The sequence below is a fragment of the Vipera ursinii genome, assembly GCF_947247035.1.
Source record: "Vipera ursinii genome assembly, chromosome: 13".
NCBI lineage: Eukaryota > Metazoa > Chordata > Lepidosauria > Squamata > Viperidae > Vipera > Vipera ursinii.
In genome coordinates, this window is record NC_139526.1 from 14,059,190 (window position 1) to 14,076,447 (window position 17,258).

A 17,258-nucleotide genomic window follows, 5' to 3' on the forward strand; every position below is an offset into this window, starting at 1 on the left:
AGATCTGGTCTGGGAAAAGCCCTTTTTCAGGGCGTGGGTTTTCCCCTCTCCAACCGTTGCAAGTTATTTACGCAGTTTCCCCGATTTAGGGGCAAGGATTCGGACGTGAACACCCTACCGACCTGGAACATTGCAATGTGCAGCTGTACTCTCTGAAGACTGGTCTTGCACGAAGAAATGCTGGTCTCCAGCCTCCTAACCAGATCGTGCTTCTTCCAGGCGGTGTCGTACGAACTGGCCAGTACCGTGGCCCTGTTCATAACCAGCTGCGAGTATTTGCCGACCTGGATGTTGTGCTCCACGGCTTTCTTGCACAGGTCGTCGACCGAGACTTTGCTCTCGGCTCCAAAGTCCTTGGCTTCCACCTGAGCGATGATGTCCACCCCCAGGGCACTAATGAAGCTGCACAAGGTGAGCCCCAAAGCCTGATTGGGAAGGCCAATTAAAAGCTGGCGGACAAAGTCGGCGGTGAAGGCCTTGATTGGCTTGGCCATCTGGTCTTCGCTAAAGCAAGAATTCCGATACAAGGTTTTCACGTTGACTATGGGCACCGGTCCGTTCACGGTGGTCTGCTCTTCCATTGAATTTATACCTGGGGAGGGTGGAGGGGGAAAAAAGAAAAAAAAGGACGACACCTTTAGAACAAGTGTATCCCTAATTTTTTTTTTTTTTTGAGTAGGACCAACAATGGTGATGTTTCGGATCAAGGAGACGTCAGAATAGGACGGTACTGGTTGTCCTCGACTTACGACTAACAATTGAGCCCCACATTTTTGTTGCTAAGCAAGAGGTCAATACGTTAATTTTGGGCCCATTTTACGACCTTTCTTGCCAAAGTTGTCAAGTGAATCACTGCGGTTGTTAAGTTAGTGACACGGTTGAGTGACTCTGGCTTCCCCATTGACTTTGTTGGTCAGAAGGTGGCAAAAGGGAATCACATGAGCTTGGGACATTGTACTTGTTATAACAGGGGTCCACAACCCCCGGTCCGTGGACCAGTAACGGACCGCGGCATGCTGGCAACCGGTCTGCACAAACCAGCAAAGCCCCATCCGCAAGATGCAGGCAGCACGCAAAACCACGCACCCTCCGGTCCGTGGAAAAACCTCTCTCCACGGAACTGGTCCCTGGTGCCCAAAAAGTTGGGGACCTCTGTGTTATATAATAAATGCCAGTTTCCAAGTATCTGAAGTTTGATCACGTGACCACGAGGATGCTGCAATGGTCATAATTGTGGGGGAGGAATCATAAGGGCTTTTTTTTTTTTTAAAACTGCCATCGTAACTTTGAACAGTCACCAATCAGTATTTTCAACTTCACTGGTACAGTAGATCCCAGCTTCAGTCCTCAAGTTTAAATCCAATTTTCGTACTGCTTTTCCCCTCTAAAAGTAACATTTGCCTCCGAGTTGCTTTTTTAATTCAAAAGCCCAAGGCAAGAAGTTCTATTTGAGCAAATTTGTAGTGGAAAACAAAGAGAGAGAGAGAGGGAGAGGGAGAGGGAGAGGGGGAGAGGGGGAGAGGGGGAGAGGGAGAGGGAGAGGGAGAGGGAGAGAGAGAGAGAGAGAGAGAGAGAGAGAGAGAGAGAGAGAGAGAGAGAGAGAGAGAGAGAGAGAGAGACTGACTATAGATACTTACCTGAAAGGGTTTTAGAAAAAGTGCCACAAAGCCTAAAAAACTCCTTTATTGTCTGCAACCTTTTCAAAAAGAAAATCTCTTCTAAGACTTGCCGGTTGTTGTCGTCGTCAAAAAAGTTCGCCTGAGTGCTGCGGGCTTCCCTGATTATGTCAATCTTGCGCCAGGCGGCAGGAATCTCCATCTTGTTTAGCTGTAGGGCAATTCAGTTAAACAGAAGGGTTAGCTTGCCTCATCTCTACCTTAGTAAGTCTGGAAGGGATCCAGGAGGCTGTAGTGGTTACACTGGGAGAGCAGCAGCTCTGCTTTAGGCATAAAACCAGCAGGATGACTGCACCAGTCACTGTCTCTCAACCCTAGGAAGAAGTTATTGGCAAGCCAGTTGTGTGTCTGTGTGGGGGGGAAACGTTGCTATCCATGGAGCCACCAGGTACGTAGTACCAAAGATACATACACACACACACACACACACACACACACACACACACACACACACACACAGAGAGAGAGAGAGACAAAAACCCCTTTGCAAATAAATCTATACCTTTTCAACCAATAAGCCAAATGCTGTTTCCACTTGAGCAAACATTCCATCAAATGCCACCAATAGCATCTGGCCTGCTGACATTTTCGGAGTTTCATCCACCGAGCCATTTCTCGGCTGAATCAGTTCGCCATACTGGGCGTGAAGCATCCTAAAGGAAGAAGCATTTTATTATTATTATTATTATTTATTTATTTATTTATTTATTACATTTGAGCTACTTTTTATCCTCCAGCAGTTGAACAGACATGAAGACAGGAGGAGCGGGAGCGGATCCCCTGAGGCCGCTGCCTAACGCAAATTCGATTAGTAACTTGCTGCATTTGTAATAAAGCACCGTGCTCCTCCGAGGCTCTTGGTGGTTTATGGAAATGCAATGTATAACAGAAATTAAAATCAACCGTGAATACGAGAGACCCCGATAAGTCCAATCCCGCAAGGTTAGAAGCATTACTCCCAGTCCTTCCAGCAATGGGCTTGACCATTTGAAAGGTCTGTGAAACCCTCAATCACTTGCTGAATGTCAGCAGAGAAGGGGGTCACACAGATTGGGGGAGGGGGGGAAATGTTGTTCTAAAGCAGGGGTGTCAAACTCAATTTCACTGAGGGCCACATCAGCATTGCGGTTGCCCTCAGGGGGCTGGGTGGGCGTGGCCAGGGTGGGCGTGGCCTACTGGGTGGGCATGGCTAGAGTGGGTGTGGCCTACTGGGTGGGCATGGCCAGCTCTACATCGTTCACATCGAGGGTGCCTATGGGGGCCTGGGCAGGAGTGAGACAGATCTGAGGGTCTCTGGCAGGAGGAGGGTCTCTGGGCCAGGGCCAAGGCAGTGGGGGCCGTTCCCTCACTCTTTCCAGGATGGCTTCGCAGGCCACATGAAACCACTTTGCGGGCCAGATCCGGCCCCCGGGCCTTGTGTTTGACCTGTCTGTTCTAAAGGGAGGGTACCCTAACTGAAAAACACGGCCTCCTCCTCCTCCTCCTCCTTCATCTCCTGCTGAACCTTAACATGGGGGGAACTCTGAACACCCCTGCTTGAAGCAATAAGCAGACGGCTCTGAAGAGAGACGGACGTGGTACATTAGACTTTAAAATCCAACCCCTCTTGAATTGAACTTGGCAGATTGGGGGCAGCCAATCTCGTGTGTTTTATGACCGTCGTTCATCAGAAAGTGGGCTGTTGCCTTAGGTATCAAGTGAGGCTCCCAGAAGGTCTACAAAGCCAGCCCCATAGAGAGCACGCTCGTCTTATTTAAAAAGAGGTCAAGATGGTTACATTCCCGATTTTCTCTGTCCGCTCTGTTCTCCCCAGATATTACTAGGAAGCTTCCTCCTGCCTTCTCTGTGGGCGCGCCTACCCTTTGGAACCAGCTGCCCGTAGAGCTTAGGACTGCCCCTGACCTTCGCTCATTCCGCCGGGATCTGAAGACTTGGCTCTTTGAGCTTTCTGGCCTGGACTGAGAGTATTAATTGGGGTTTTAAATTGGATTTTAATTGGGGTTTTATATTTATTCAAGGTTTAAATGTAATTATTTTAACTGTTCTCAATTTTTGTAATTGTTGTATTGTCATTTTTAAAAACCTTGTGAACCACCCTGAGTCCTACAGGAGAAGGGCGGTATATAAGTCTAATAAAGATAAAGATATAATGAACCCGGGGCCAAAGGAAAGATAAAAAAAAGCTCTCCCCTCCTTGCCTTGCAACGTCGATGTAGTGAGAATGTGTTTCTTCCTCAAGACCCATGGCAGCGTTTCTTAAGTAAACCTGGAGCGAGTCCACCAGGTTTTGCAAAGGAACATCGGTGATTTGCTCAATCAGGTTATCCAGCTCATTCAGCATACTTTCCAAGGTGTATTCTCCTTTCATTAAGCACCTCAGAGCTTCCGGGAAAATGATCTGACGGAAGTTTGAATTCAGCTCCTGTCGGGAAAGCACAAAAACACTTCGAATCCATAGGCAGCCACACACAGAGAAAGAGTCAGCAGTGTAACCAAATAAGGAACCGAACTCTGGATGAACTGTTCCATGTCATGCTTGGCTTAGCTTGAGAACGGTGGTTTACTCTACCCGGCCACTTTCTTTTAACTTTTGAGAAAAGGAGTAGCAGCAGCGCTTAGATTTATACATTGCTCCTTTACAGAGCTAGCATTTTGCCTCCCACAATCTAGATCCTCATTTTACTGACCTCGGAAGGATGGAAGACCGAGTGAACCTTCAGAGGGCCAGGATCAAACTCCTGGCAGCGGGCAGAGTCAGCCTAGAGTGCTGCATTCTAACTACTGCACCACCAGTAACCCACATTCAATCAAAAATATGATTTATCCCAACGGCAGCTCTGCAGAATAGTAAGATCTACGGAGCGCACTTTTTACCTGAAGGGAGATGTAAACTCCATTAGCAAGGTGAATAGCTTCTGATGCTTCAACGGGGTTAGGAATATCTAAATCCTGAGGGGCCAGGTGACACTGTTTGAGCAGCTGGACAAGGCAGGTGACGTTGCCACTCATGCTGCAAAGCTCCTCCAAGAACCAGGCTCCATCACGGGACGTCAGATCCACAAGCTGTTCCCCGGCACTGGACGCAGCGCCTTCCATCATTAAATTACGCCTAGGTAAGAAATTAACTTGGTTCGTCAAAGGCAGATGTTCTCCTCCTCCCTCCAGCCCAGGGGTAGGCAACCTCGGCTCTTTTTATGACTTACAGACTTCAACTCCCAGAATTCCTGAGTCAGCTATGCTGAGTCAGGAATTCTGGGAGTTGAAGTCTATGAGTCATAAAAGAGCCGTGGTTGCCTACCCCTGCTCCAGCTGCTCATTTTGAGTCTTCCCCTTTGAAGTATGATGGCAGGTATTAAAAATGAAATTTGAGGCAGTTTTCTTGCTGAGCATTTGAAAGAATAAAAGCCAAGATAAAGTGGGGAATAAGTAGAATAAAAGAGGAACGTGCAAATAGCAAAAATGCAAATGAGAAACAGTGGCATCTAAAATGTCATGGAGATTACAGTTTTACAGTATGTGAGTAGTTATTTACTAAGAGGTATATTATAGATAGGCCTCGACTTACAAACTATTCATTTCTGACCTTTCAAAGCTACAGCAGCATTGAAAAAAGTTACAGGACCAGCCTTCGCTTTTATAACATCCTGACAGTCACATAATCAAAATTCAGGTGCTTGGCCATGGGATGTATTCACGATGGATGCAGTGTCCCGGGGTCATCTGATTGTCACTTGCGACCTTCCCAGCTGGCTTCCTGCCAGCCAAATCAACAGGGGAAGCCAAATTCACCCAACCACCACAAAACTCGCTTAACGGGTACAACGATTCGCTTAACAAATGTGGCAAACGGTCACAAAATTGGGTGCAGCCCACTTAACAACTGCCTTGCTTAGCAGTGAAAATTCTGATCCCAAGGGTGGGTTGCAAGTCCAGGATTACCAGTATGTCACTTTTTAAACTAAAAATCGCCGTTCAGTTTTAGACTAAAAGAGTACCTGGTTTCCCAAATATGAATCACTAAGTAAACACTACAAATCATAATAAAAAAAGGAGATAACACATTCGCTGGTTTTCCCAGTTGCAATGTTTGGCTGCGAAAGCTGGACCATAAGAGAGGCTGAGCGCCAAAGAATGGAGGCCTTTGAACTACGATGCTGGAGAAGACTCCTGCGAGTCCCTTGGACTGCAAGGCGATCAAACCGGTCAGTCCTAGAGGAGATCAACCCTGACTGCTCTTTAGAAGGCCAGATCCTGAAGTTGAAACTCAAATCCTTTGGCCACCTAATGAGAAGGAAGGACTCACTGGAGAAGAGCCTAACGCTGGGAAAGGTTGAGGGCAAGAGAGGAAGGGGATGACAGAGAATGAGGTGGCTGGATGGAGTCCCTGAAGCAGGAGGCGTGAGCTTAAAAGGGACTCCAGAAGATGGTGGAGGATAGGAAGGCCTGGAGGAACGTTGTCCATGGGGTCGCGATGGGTCAGACACACGACTTCGCAACTAACAACAACACATTCACCATGTTTTATAATCAGTTAAAAAAAAACCAAAAACCTTTTGAAAACAGGAAAAGCCTCCTAACACATGAGCAACTCGTGAGTCCGTTTTGCCCAGCGTCTCACCTGGTGAGGCTGCAAAGAGCAGAGATGATCACGCTGGCTAAGCTCAGCGAACCCTCTTCTCCGTTTTCATGGAGGAAGACTTTGATGCAACGCTCGATTTCCTTCAGCTGCTCTTCGCAGACTGGGACCGTGACGGCTTCCTGCTTCAACCGTTCTACCTGCCGGATCAGCCTGCTGTTGACATCTGCCGCGTAGCGCTGCAAAGTCATTTCCGTCGTGCTGATAAACTGACACACTGCCGGAGGAGGTTGAGGGGCATATTGTATTTCGTACCTGGGGAAGCAACAAAATTATCAACCTTTTTTAAAATTATTTTTAAAAAAGGAAGACTCTTGCTATATGGTTCGCTATAATGCAAAAGCCGGTCCGCTGAGCATGAGGTAGTTGACTGAGTCCCATCGGTAGACATTATAATCTTCTTAAAATACTGCAAGTGGCGTAATAAAAGCACTATATACTTTTATTGGGACAAGGTGGCTCAGTGGGTTAGGACACTGAGCTTGTCGATCAGAAGGTCGGCAGTTTGGCGGGCCGAATCCTGAGTGCCGCCTAACAGAGTGAGCGCCTGTTATTCGTCCCAGCTTCTGCCAACCTAGCAGTTCGAAAGCAAGTAAAAAAATGCAAGTAGAAAAATAGGGACCACTACGGTGGGAAGGTAACAGCGTTCCGTGCGCCTTTGGCATCTACTCATGCCGGTCACATGACCACGGAGACGTCCTCGGACAAGCGCTGGCTCTTCGCCTTTGAAACGGAGATGAGCACCGGCCCCTAGAGTCGGAAACGACTAGCACGCATGTGCTGGGGAACCTTTAACTTTACCTTTTATACTGAGGGAAGATTGCATTCCCCACTCTTCTTAGCTTAGTGTTTAGCAGTCAATATGATATTGACTAGCATGCATGTGCGGGGGAACCTTTACCTTCACCTTATACTTTTATTAAGTACTAAAAAGAAAAAAAAAGCAGCCAAGCTTGGCGAAGCTAAAGCGCGAGATTGATGCAAGGGTCAAAATACTTTTTTTGGCCCATCGGGGGAAAAAAAATATGCGTATTTCCTAGGTCAATATATATAGCACATTAATGAGTCCAGTCGAAAGAAATTAATTACTTTGATTGAAATCTTATTCCATCCTCCCTCCCCCTGTAAAGTCTGAGAGAGAGCTTACTTCCGATAGAGATCCTGGCAACGGTCTATGGTCATGTTAACAATGAGGTCTTCCATCCAGACCTTCCACTGCTCGACACGGTGCTTCTGGAACACGGTTTTGGGATACTGCAGTGCAACGGTGGCGTAGTTGTGCAGTTGTTCGAGACAGCCGCGCAAAACTGAGCGCCTCTGCTGGAGAAGAGCACCAACCTCCCCTTCCAGTTGCTCACACTGGCTGATCAAGTGGGCCTGGCCGGCATTTTGAAGGAAGGTGGTGGCAGGTACGTAACTTGGAGGACCTTAAAAACAACGAAACGCCAGGAAAACCCTTCAAATCTACTCATGTTAAAGAGAGCAACGTCTACGTCATTCATGCATCATATCATTAAGTAAAGCCAACAGATGATAGATAGATAGATAGATAGATAGATAGATAGATAGATAGATAGATAGATAGACGGATGGACGGACGGACGGATAGATGATAGACAGACAGACAGACAGACATGACGGACAAATGGATGGATAGATAGATGGATGGATAGATAAGACAGACAGACAGATAGATATAGACAGACAGAAAGATATAGACAGACAGACAGACAGTTGATCTGTCCCCACATCCTATCTCAAATTAGACCCAAGCCTCCGTCTCATACCAAGATCCATCTGGGTGCTGATCTCCTGAAGCAGGCTTGCAAGTTGAGTTGCTTCCAGATTACTGAAAGCAGCTTGGTAGTGAGAGATCCACTGCTCAAATTCGTTCAGTTTTACTTGGACGGCTTCCTGCACTGCTCTCTGCTGGGACTGCAGCTGTGTATGCTCGGAATATCTGCATTTTAAAAAAAAAGAAGAAGAAGAGGGGAGTATGAAGACACACAGTTGAAGTCAACATCCCTAGACAGCTATTATCAACTTTACATCTGTTTGATATATTATTCTTTGGACACATCTGTTAAGTGAATTGAAACTAATTATTTCCAAACAGGCTATTTCAAAAATCTGACCTGGTTTAGCAGTTCTCCTTTAAAAATACTGAACTGAATAACAACATAAAATTTGCTTGGTTTATTTTCTTTATCAAATTTGTTTGCCGCCCCATTTCCCTGCAAGAGCAAAAATGGTTCTTAAAACAGTTGATAAACCTGTTAAATGCTTACAATGCTCCTAATTCAAGCGTGTTCATTTTCACAAGGGATCAACCATAATAAGTAAACAGCCAAGCCCACCACAGTGAACTTCCAGATTCCTTAATATATTTTTTAAAAGTTTTTCTAAAGTTCTTGAACACCCCACTGGCATGACTGCAAGCCTTGTGACAGTTTTTTTTTTTAAAAAAAAGCATTAAACAAGAGTTATCCAAGTATCCAGGTCTCCTCACCTTAAGACCGACCGCGTGGTCTATCAAGTAAAAGTTACCTGGAGTTTCATACATTATTTTCAGACTCACCAAACATAAGCATCATTTAGCAAAAATAACTACCGGTGCTGCAGTGTATGAGATGGATGATCAATCCCTTCGGCGCTTTCCAGGTAATCACTCTCTTCTAATAGTTTGCCTTGCAATTTTTCAATGTCTGTCAGCTGCTCTTGCAAATGTAAATATTCCCCTAAACTGCTATCCAGTTTAGGAATCACAGTCAGCATTTCATCCCTGTTCTTAAACCAGTTGACCTGTGAACAAACGTTACATTACAAGTAAGCTAAACTAAGTATTGCAAGTTTCCTGGGTTTTAGTGGGTGTAAATTAACAATTATCATCATCATCCTGCTTGGTTTCCACATCTATAGCTAGAGAGGAATGCTTTAAAAATTTAAAATGCAAATTGACTTTTGCCAGAAAGGAAATTTGAAATGGTGTAAGAGTGAACCCTTAAAAATAAGCCAGCTTAGGAAACGGTTTACCCAAGAATAAGAGAATCTTGAAAGCCTAATACATTCTCTCTCCCCAGTTTTATACCAAAGAGAATCAAAGTGGGGCAATCTTGAGCTTCTTTCTCACTCTCACAGGCTAAACTTAATTTCACTTAACAACTGCTGAATAGTTTCTTCAAGGCCGTCTCCGTACAGTAATTTAAAATTACTGACACGATTATTGGCAGTAATACTTGCCTACCGCTCCTCAAAGTTAGGCCTTTCAAATACGAAGCTGTGTCACGGGATGCCGATACCTTTATTTCTGCGACTCTTGAGGAGAAGAGGCTGCGAGTAATGTCCCTTTCCATTTCTCTTTTGCTCTGTTTGTTCTCCGCTTGCTGACCGCCGCCACCGTACACAGCTCCAGCAAAGCCGGCTTCGCCCCCGGCGGTCCAGTCTACTAGCGGGTCGTAGACGAAAGCTTCAAGTAACGTCAGCAGGGTTTCTCGTCCTCGGCGCATGATGTGCAGGACCTGTTTTAAGAACAGCTGCAGTTATACGCGAGCCCAGAGCAACGTTTGCAGAAAGGGAACGTTTCTGTCCAACGTCTCAGGGGCAGGGCCTACTCAGGTCTCTTTCGAAAGGCAGTGCTGCTAATCCTCAGCTTGTGCACATAAGGGAGACTACCCCGTTACAGTCATAGGTTGTGACAAAAAAAAGAGGTTGAGAGTTTGGGGGGAAAAAAAACTCAGAGAAGGCCTGGAGGCTAAAACATAGGAAGAAAGAGCTGCGGGACCTGGGTTTGGCTTGCCCAGGGATAGGCAACCTCGGCTCTTTAATGACTCATGGACTTCAACTCCCAGAATTCCTGAGTCAGCTAGTCTAAAGAAAGGAAGAAATAGGGGAAACACGATAGCAGCCTTCCAGTATCTGAGGGGATGCCACAAGGCAGAGGGAGCCAGGTGGTTCACAAACGCACCAGAGGGAAGTATGAGAAACAATGGTTGGAAACTGATCAAAGAGAGAAGCAACCTGGAATTAAGGAGAAACTTCCTGACAGTGAGGACAATCAACCAGTGGAACAGCTTGCCACCAGAAATCGTGCATGCTCCATCACTGGAGGTTTTTAAGAAGAGGCTAGACAATCATCTGTCCGAGATGGTTTAGGTTCTCCTGCTTGAGCAGGGGGCTGGACTAGAAGACCTCCAAGGTCCCTTCCAGCTTCTATTCTATTCTGTTCTGTTCTGTTCTGTTCTGTTCTATTCTATTCTATTCATCATGTAAGCGGATCTGATTTTACAACCTTTTTCGCTAAAGCGAACACGACAGTTGTTAAAGTGAATCCATTATTTGCTGTGGGACGTTTTTGCTGAAAACTGGAAGTTAAAACTGGCTTTCGGCTCAAATGTTGTAAAAATGCAAACACCCATAAGTGTGAGCTGGTTGCCAAGCGTCCGAAATGTGGTCACATGACCATGGGGGAGGGGGGAGTGCCCTGGGAACTTTGGAACCAGGTCATAAATATATCTGGGAGTGTGTGTGTGTGTGTGTGTGAGAGAGAGAGAGAGAGAGAGAGAGAGACAGAGACAGAGAGACAGAGACAGAGACAGAACACCTTCATAATTTCAAACGGTCAATAAGCGATCGGTTGTGTGTGTTGAGGACTAACTGTAAGCAATATCGTTCCTCCTGACGAAAGAGAAAACAAAAGATCTCGAGGATTTAAACCTTCCCGTTTCAGCCCGGATCCTTGCCAGCTTACCTGTTCGCAAGAAAGCCTAAAGACCCCCTCCACTTTTGTCACTCCGAAGGCAGTTTCAATGTTTTGGGTCATCCGGAAGGGGACTTTCTCAGGCACACGCAGGCTCTTCCCTTTCTCAAAGCAAACGTTGTAATCAATGTGCACAACTTCCCCGGTGGTCATGTCGATGAGCACGTTATCGAGATGTCTGTCTCCCAGGCCAATTATGTAGCCAACCATTGACATCACTGCCGTTGATCGTGCATACGACTTGGGAGGAGGGGGGAGAAAGAAAAAAAAACATTAAACCGTATAAGTCATCTATTTTCTCACCATCGCCTTTCCCCACCCACTGCTCACCAAGGCTTATGTAAGTCCATTCTAAGTAGGAAAAGGACCCAAGGGAACAATGCCAACCCATGCGCAGAATGCCTTCCCAGTAAAATGTAACCATGTCTTTAGGGTGCGTCATACAGGCGGGGAGAATTGTGTGCGCGCCTGTTTCTCCATTTCCAGGGCTGTTTTTAACAGCTGGCTGGGGAATTGTCACACCTGGACATGGAATCCTCCTCCTCCTGCACATATGGACAAGCCTTTAGGAGAACGGCCAGCGTTAACAATCAAAATTGATGGACCTCCAGAGTCATTACATAACTCTGAAATCATGTCCGACGATTACGGCTTTATAAAGCAAGAGCAACCTTTTTTTTGGGGGGGGGGAAAGAACTCTTGAATTTATTTAATTTAATTTTATCTCGTCTAGCAAATCCAAACGAGAAGTGGAATGGTACAGATACAATTTATTTTATTTCAGAAAATTTATACAGCTGCCTAACTCACACTGCAGGCTGCTTTACAAAGATAAAAAAAAATCTCGTCTAAAGAAACAATAAAAAGCCATAACCTTCCCCACTCCGCCCCAGGGACAACAATCAATCAATAAGCCAAGAGGAGGGCTTCATCCCACTCTGGGTTCTCCAGGCCTGTTGGCAAAACCAGATCTTCAGAGCCTTGAGAAAGAGTGTCAAAGTGGGGGCCAATCTTATCTAACTACACTACACACACCCCAGGTCTTTTAATGCAGAGGCCCCCGACCTTTTGGGCACCAGGGACTGGTTTACGCAGAGAAAGGTTTTTTTCCCATGGACCAGAGGGTGCGTGGTTTTTGTGTGCTGCCTGCATCCAGCGGCGGATGGGGCTTTGCTTGTGCGTGCGGACCGGTTGCTGGCATGCCGTGGCCCGGTGCTGGTCCAAGGACCGGGGGTTGGGGAACCCTGTTTTAATGTACTACCTGAGTCACTCTCCACCATTCATCAGGCGTGGCACATGAGGACCAAAGCTCTTTGGCTAGAAGACTGGGTGGTGTGGCTTCCATTAATTCTTCCAAAACCGACTTCATGACATTTAAGGGCCAGTCTCGACGGGAAACATCCAGGCTAAGTCCAACTGCTTTCAAGGCTGGTCCAATTTTACTGTAGTAGAGTTCACTGGGTCTGGGCACAATCCCTGGATTTTGTGGGGCCTGATAAGAATCCTGCATATTAAAAACACAGCCTGTTAAAAATGGGGTTTGCCCAGCTCAGCTCATGCCAAAGAATATTAGCCGAATAATTGTTACCGCACACCTTTCATGTAATATTACACATTACCAGCTAGCCAATAATGTATGGTGGATAGCAAATCTTAAGGGTTTACCTTTTTTTTTTTACTATTCCCATTTCAAAGCATCTTCTACCTTCTCTAGATAGGACGAGAGATTACAACACTTCTAAAGTAAAGATTATGCGGCCTGTCTGTCACCTGATGCCTCTTGTGTCGTTTTATTTTATCAAGGAGAAATAATATCATATTGACTGCTAAACACTAAGCTAAGAAGAGTGGGGAATGCTATCTTCCCTCAGTATAAAAGGTAAAGTTAAAGGTTCCCCCGCACATGCGTTCTAGTCGTTTCCGACTCTAGGGGCCGGTGCTCATCTCCGTTTCATACCTAAAGAGCCAGCGCTTGTCCGAGGACGTCTCTGTGGTCATGTGGCCGGCATGACTAGACGCCAAAGGCGCACAGAACGCTGTTATCTTCCCACCGTAGTAATCCCTATTTTTCTACTTGCATTTTTACACGCTTTCGAACTGCTAGGTTGGCAGAAGCTGGGACGAGTAACAGGCGCTCACTCTGTTACGCGGCACTCGGGATTCGACCCGCCAAACTGCCGACCTTCTGATCGACAAGCTCAGCGTCCTAACCCACTGAGCCACCGCGTCCCTTTTTTCCTCAGTATAAGTACACACAAAATAAGTAACTGCTTACTGATTGCCCAACTTCTTTCCAAGATCCAATGGTGTACTAAAGACTTTTTTCCCCCAACAGTTAGCTGTAACTGTGATGCTCAAACCCAAAAGGACAGAAAGCAAAGCTCTTCCTGCCTTGAGGCCAACCTGATTAATCCCACCGAGGAAGCAGTAGACTAAGTATTATGGGTGTTACAGCCCAATACCATCCAGATCAGATTCCCCAGAGTCCCCCCAGCCAGCAAGGATTATGGGAGTTGCAAAGAGCTGGCTGGGGAATGGCTGTTTTTTAAGCTCAGGTTTCTTTTCCTGTGTTAAGTACGCAGGCTCTCCTGAAATCTCCAGTTTGAAATGGGGAAGAAATCCAGGCCTCCAATGAAAAGATTTTTGGAAAAGAAAGGAAACACCCACTGAAGAAGAAATAATAGATAAAATTTTATCCTGCGCCGAAATGGACAGGTTAACCCTAGAGATCAAAAATAAGGCTGAAAAAGAGTATGATGAAATTTGGCAAAATTTGTACAATTGGTTAGAGATAAGGAGGATCACCGAGATGACTATTGTTTGATTAGTTGATAATGTAAGGATTTCTTATTAGCACCTATATCAGGACACAACTGAAAGATATGTAAATATAACGCTGACGATTGAAAGCTAGTTTACTAAAACATTTACAGATGTTATATGTACAGTTTGTTATACCCTGTCCTGTCATAGAATGTATTTTAATTTTTCGTTATTTCTTTCTGTAACATAAGGTAATACTAATAGTAATGTTGTAGCTAGGGAAGTTGAATCATGTCCACTTTTGTTTTTAAATGTACATTTAATAAAATTTTCTAAAAAAAGAAAAGAAAAAGATTTTTGGCACAGGAATACAACCCCCAAATCTCAGGGGGAAAATAAAATCACCTGATCCAAGTTTGAAGCGATCCCCACCCCTAGATGCAAGTCATTTATGGAATGCGAATGCCACACAATGTAGGGTCTCCAGAAGTGGGGAAACACACGCACCCCTCCCCGCATTGTCTTTACCTTCTGCGCTTGCAACGCTGCCTCGCGCTGCTGCCACCTTTTGTAAAGCCCAAACAAAGGTGTGGCTCCATCCACCCACTGAATCAGGCCTGATCTCGTTCCCAGGGGAGTAACTGAGTAATGCCTGGCATGGAAACGAGGCGTCTCCTGGCGATTGATTGTAGCAAACATGGTGTTGACGATCGACAGGAACTGCATGATCCGCTCGTCCAGGTGCAAGTCTTCAAGACCTGTGGGGGGGAAAAAGCAGACGAGGGTTAGGGTTACGTGGGAGGTGCCTTCCTTGCTCCCCAACTCAGCCTCCCCTTGGGGTTTGGGGCCAGCGACTGACCAGCGCCCGAATCGCAATCCCCTGACTACGGGTTTCTGCAACCGTCTTTAAGGGCAAGGACTATTTCGACACTATTGTCACTTTGAGCGGCCGCTAAGCAAAATGGTCATAAATAGAATGGAGGCCTTTGAACTACGATGCTGGAGAAGATTCCTGCGAGTCCCCTGGACTGCATCCTGACAGTCACATAATCAAAATTCAGGTGCTTGGCTATGGGATGTATTCACGATGGATGCAGTGTCCCGGGGTCATCTGATTGTCACTTGCGACCTTCCCAGCTGGCTTCTTGCCAGCCAAATCAACAGGGGAAGCCAAATTCACCCAACCACCACAAAACTCGCTTAACGGGTACAACGATTCGCTTAACAAATGTGGCAAACGGTCACAAAATTGGGTGCAGCCCACTTAACAACTGCCTTGCTTAGCAGTGAAAATTCTGATCCCAAGGGTGGGTTGCAAGTCCAGGATTACCAGTATGTCACTTTTTAAACTAAAAATCGCCGTTCAGTTTTAGACTAAAAGAGTACCTGGTTTCCCAAATATGAATCACTAACTAAACACTACATATCATAATTTAAAAAAAGGAGATAACACATTCGCTGGTTTTCCCAGTTGCAATGTATGGCTGCGAAAGCTGGACCATAAGAGAGGCTGAGCGCCAAAGAATTGAGGCCTTTGAACTCTGGTGCTGGAGAAGACTCCTGCGAGTCCCTTGGACTGCAAGGCGATCAAACCGGTCAGTCCTAGAGGAGATCAACCCTGACTGCTCTTTAGAAGGCCAGTTCCTGAAGCTGAAACTCAAATAATTTGGCCACCTAATGAGAAGGAAGGACTCGCTGGAGAAGAGCCTAATGCTGGGAAAGGTTGAGGGCGAGAGAAGGGGACGACAGAGAATGAGGTGGCTGGACGGAGTCCCTGAAGCAGGAGGTGTGAGCTTAAATGGACTCCAGACAATGGTAGAGGACAGGAAGGCCTGGAGGAACGTTGTCCATGGGGTCGCGATGGGTCGGACACGACTTCGCAACTAACAACCTGTATGTTTATGCAGTCAATGTTCTTGCAAAGCCCACTGGCTGGATCAGGGGTCTTCAAACTGGGCGGCTTTAAGACTTGTGGACTTCAACTCCCAGAATCCCTCAGCCAGCCCTCCGGAATTCTGAAGACCCCCGGGCTGGAGAGTTGCAGGGATTCCGAAAAGTGGCCCTGGGTTCTCTAAGCAGGTGCATCCGCCAGCTGAATAATTAAACTAATCCAATGGCCAATGAGAGTAACGTAGACTGAGAGAAGTCTGGCATTTCTAGTCACGAGACCTCATCGCTGAAGTAATGCTGCCCCACTGGCTGAAAAGTCTTACCTTTGAAAAGATACGGGTAGTTCTTCCCATCGGAACCCAGAAACAGGAGCTTCTTCGGCTTGGTTTTGGTTGGCAAAATGGTGATGGTGCTTCCTACGCTGTGAATGGTGACGGTGTCTCTGGCGGACACTTCTCCGGGGAGAGCGATCTCCGTGTTGGTCATGGCCGCCAGCCAGGGGCTGATCTCCTCCAGGCGCAAAATATAGCTGGCCCGCTTCTGGGCTCTCTGTTGAAGGTTGAGCATCACCTGTTTTTGTACACACGGACAGGGTTACGAAAAGGTCCATTGTGTGAAGTCCATTGGGTGTTAAGTGTTAAGGTCCATTGTGTTGAGTCGTCCAGCCCACGACTGTCCCGTAGGTGCCGTTCAAAAGGCAACTGGACTTTCTTGGGGTTGTTTCCTTCCCCCCCCCCTTGAAAACGTTTCGCTTCTCATTCAAGAAGCCAGAAGTGAAGAAGTCTCTTGGATGAGAAGTAAAATGTTTTCAAGGGGGGGAAAAAAAACAAGGGAAAAAAGAAAGAAAATCCAGTTGAATGTCGAACAGCACCTTTGGGACGTGCGTTATGTTATTTTTCTTGTACGTCTTTTTTATTTTTATTGTTAACGTTTCGTGTTTGTTTGCTTGTTTTAATTTTCTTTCCCAATTTTATATTTTAACTTTGGAGATAAATAGTTTTAAAAAAAAAAGGGGGGGGGGGAAGAAAAGAAAAGAAAAAGGTGATCCAGGATATCAAACCACGCCAGCTGATGAATTAACTCCACGTTCTACAAAGGAACCATTTAAAAAAAAATCCTTGACTTGTTACATAGGGAGAGTCTCACTCATCCTGGAGCTTTATCTTGGGATCTGCGGATCAAGGCAGTCACCACTCCAAGACCCTCTTCTGGGAATGAGAATTCACTTTGGAGAGGGATGCAACACCAACTTTTGCAAAACAAGGATGGACCCATCAGTGCTCAGTTGTATGCCCATCCTGTTATCTTATGCACGCACAGTAAAAAAATGGAAATAAGCTGACTTTGTAATAATGCCGCTGGGGGGGGGGGGGCGAAAGCCCTAATAAGCAGGCATATACATAGAATGAAGGCTATTGCTAAGCACATTGATTTGTGCTTCTTAGATTGTAAGCCGCCCTGAGTCTTCGGAGAAGGGATCTTTGGTTATTCGGGTTTTTCCCCGCGTAGAACTAAAAGTGTAGGAGCGACGTTTCGA

At 46.1% G+C, this 17,258-nt stretch overlaps 1 protein-coding gene across 3 annotated transcripts in view; it reads right to left on the bottom strand.

Annotated features, from left to right (window-relative positions):
• The window catches only part of SMG1 (SMG1 nonsense mediated mRNA decay associated PI3K related kinase), a 72,473-nt gene that overhangs the window by 11,294 nt on the left and 43,921 nt on the right, over positions 1-17,258 (bottom strand). For all 3 annotated transcript variants that reach the window (XM_083372725.1, XM_083372724.1, XM_083372726.1), the window contains 14 exons: positions 16,045-16,291; positions 14,360-14,589; positions 12,330-12,572; positions 11,060-11,308; positions 9,612-9,830; positions 8,924-9,114; positions 8,100-8,272; positions 7,460-7,739; positions 6,295-6,567; positions 4,551-4,785; positions 3,875-4,098; positions 2,179-2,329; positions 1,638-1,827; positions 123-592 (listed from right to left, as the gene is read on the bottom strand). In XM_083372725.1, the coding sequence (XP_083228851.1) occupies positions 123-592; positions 1,638-1,827; positions 2,179-2,329; positions 3,875-4,098; positions 4,551-4,785; positions 6,295-6,567; positions 7,460-7,739; positions 8,100-8,272; positions 8,924-9,114; positions 9,612-9,830; positions 11,060-11,308; positions 12,330-12,572; positions 14,360-14,589; positions 16,045-16,291 (3,375 nt within the window). The remainder of the gene's footprint in view (positions 1-122; positions 593-1,637; positions 1,828-2,178; positions 2,330-3,874; positions 4,099-4,550; positions 4,786-6,294; positions 6,568-7,459; positions 7,740-8,099; positions 8,273-8,923; positions 9,115-9,611; positions 9,831-11,059; positions 11,309-12,329; positions 12,573-14,359; positions 14,590-16,044; positions 16,292-17,258) is intronic.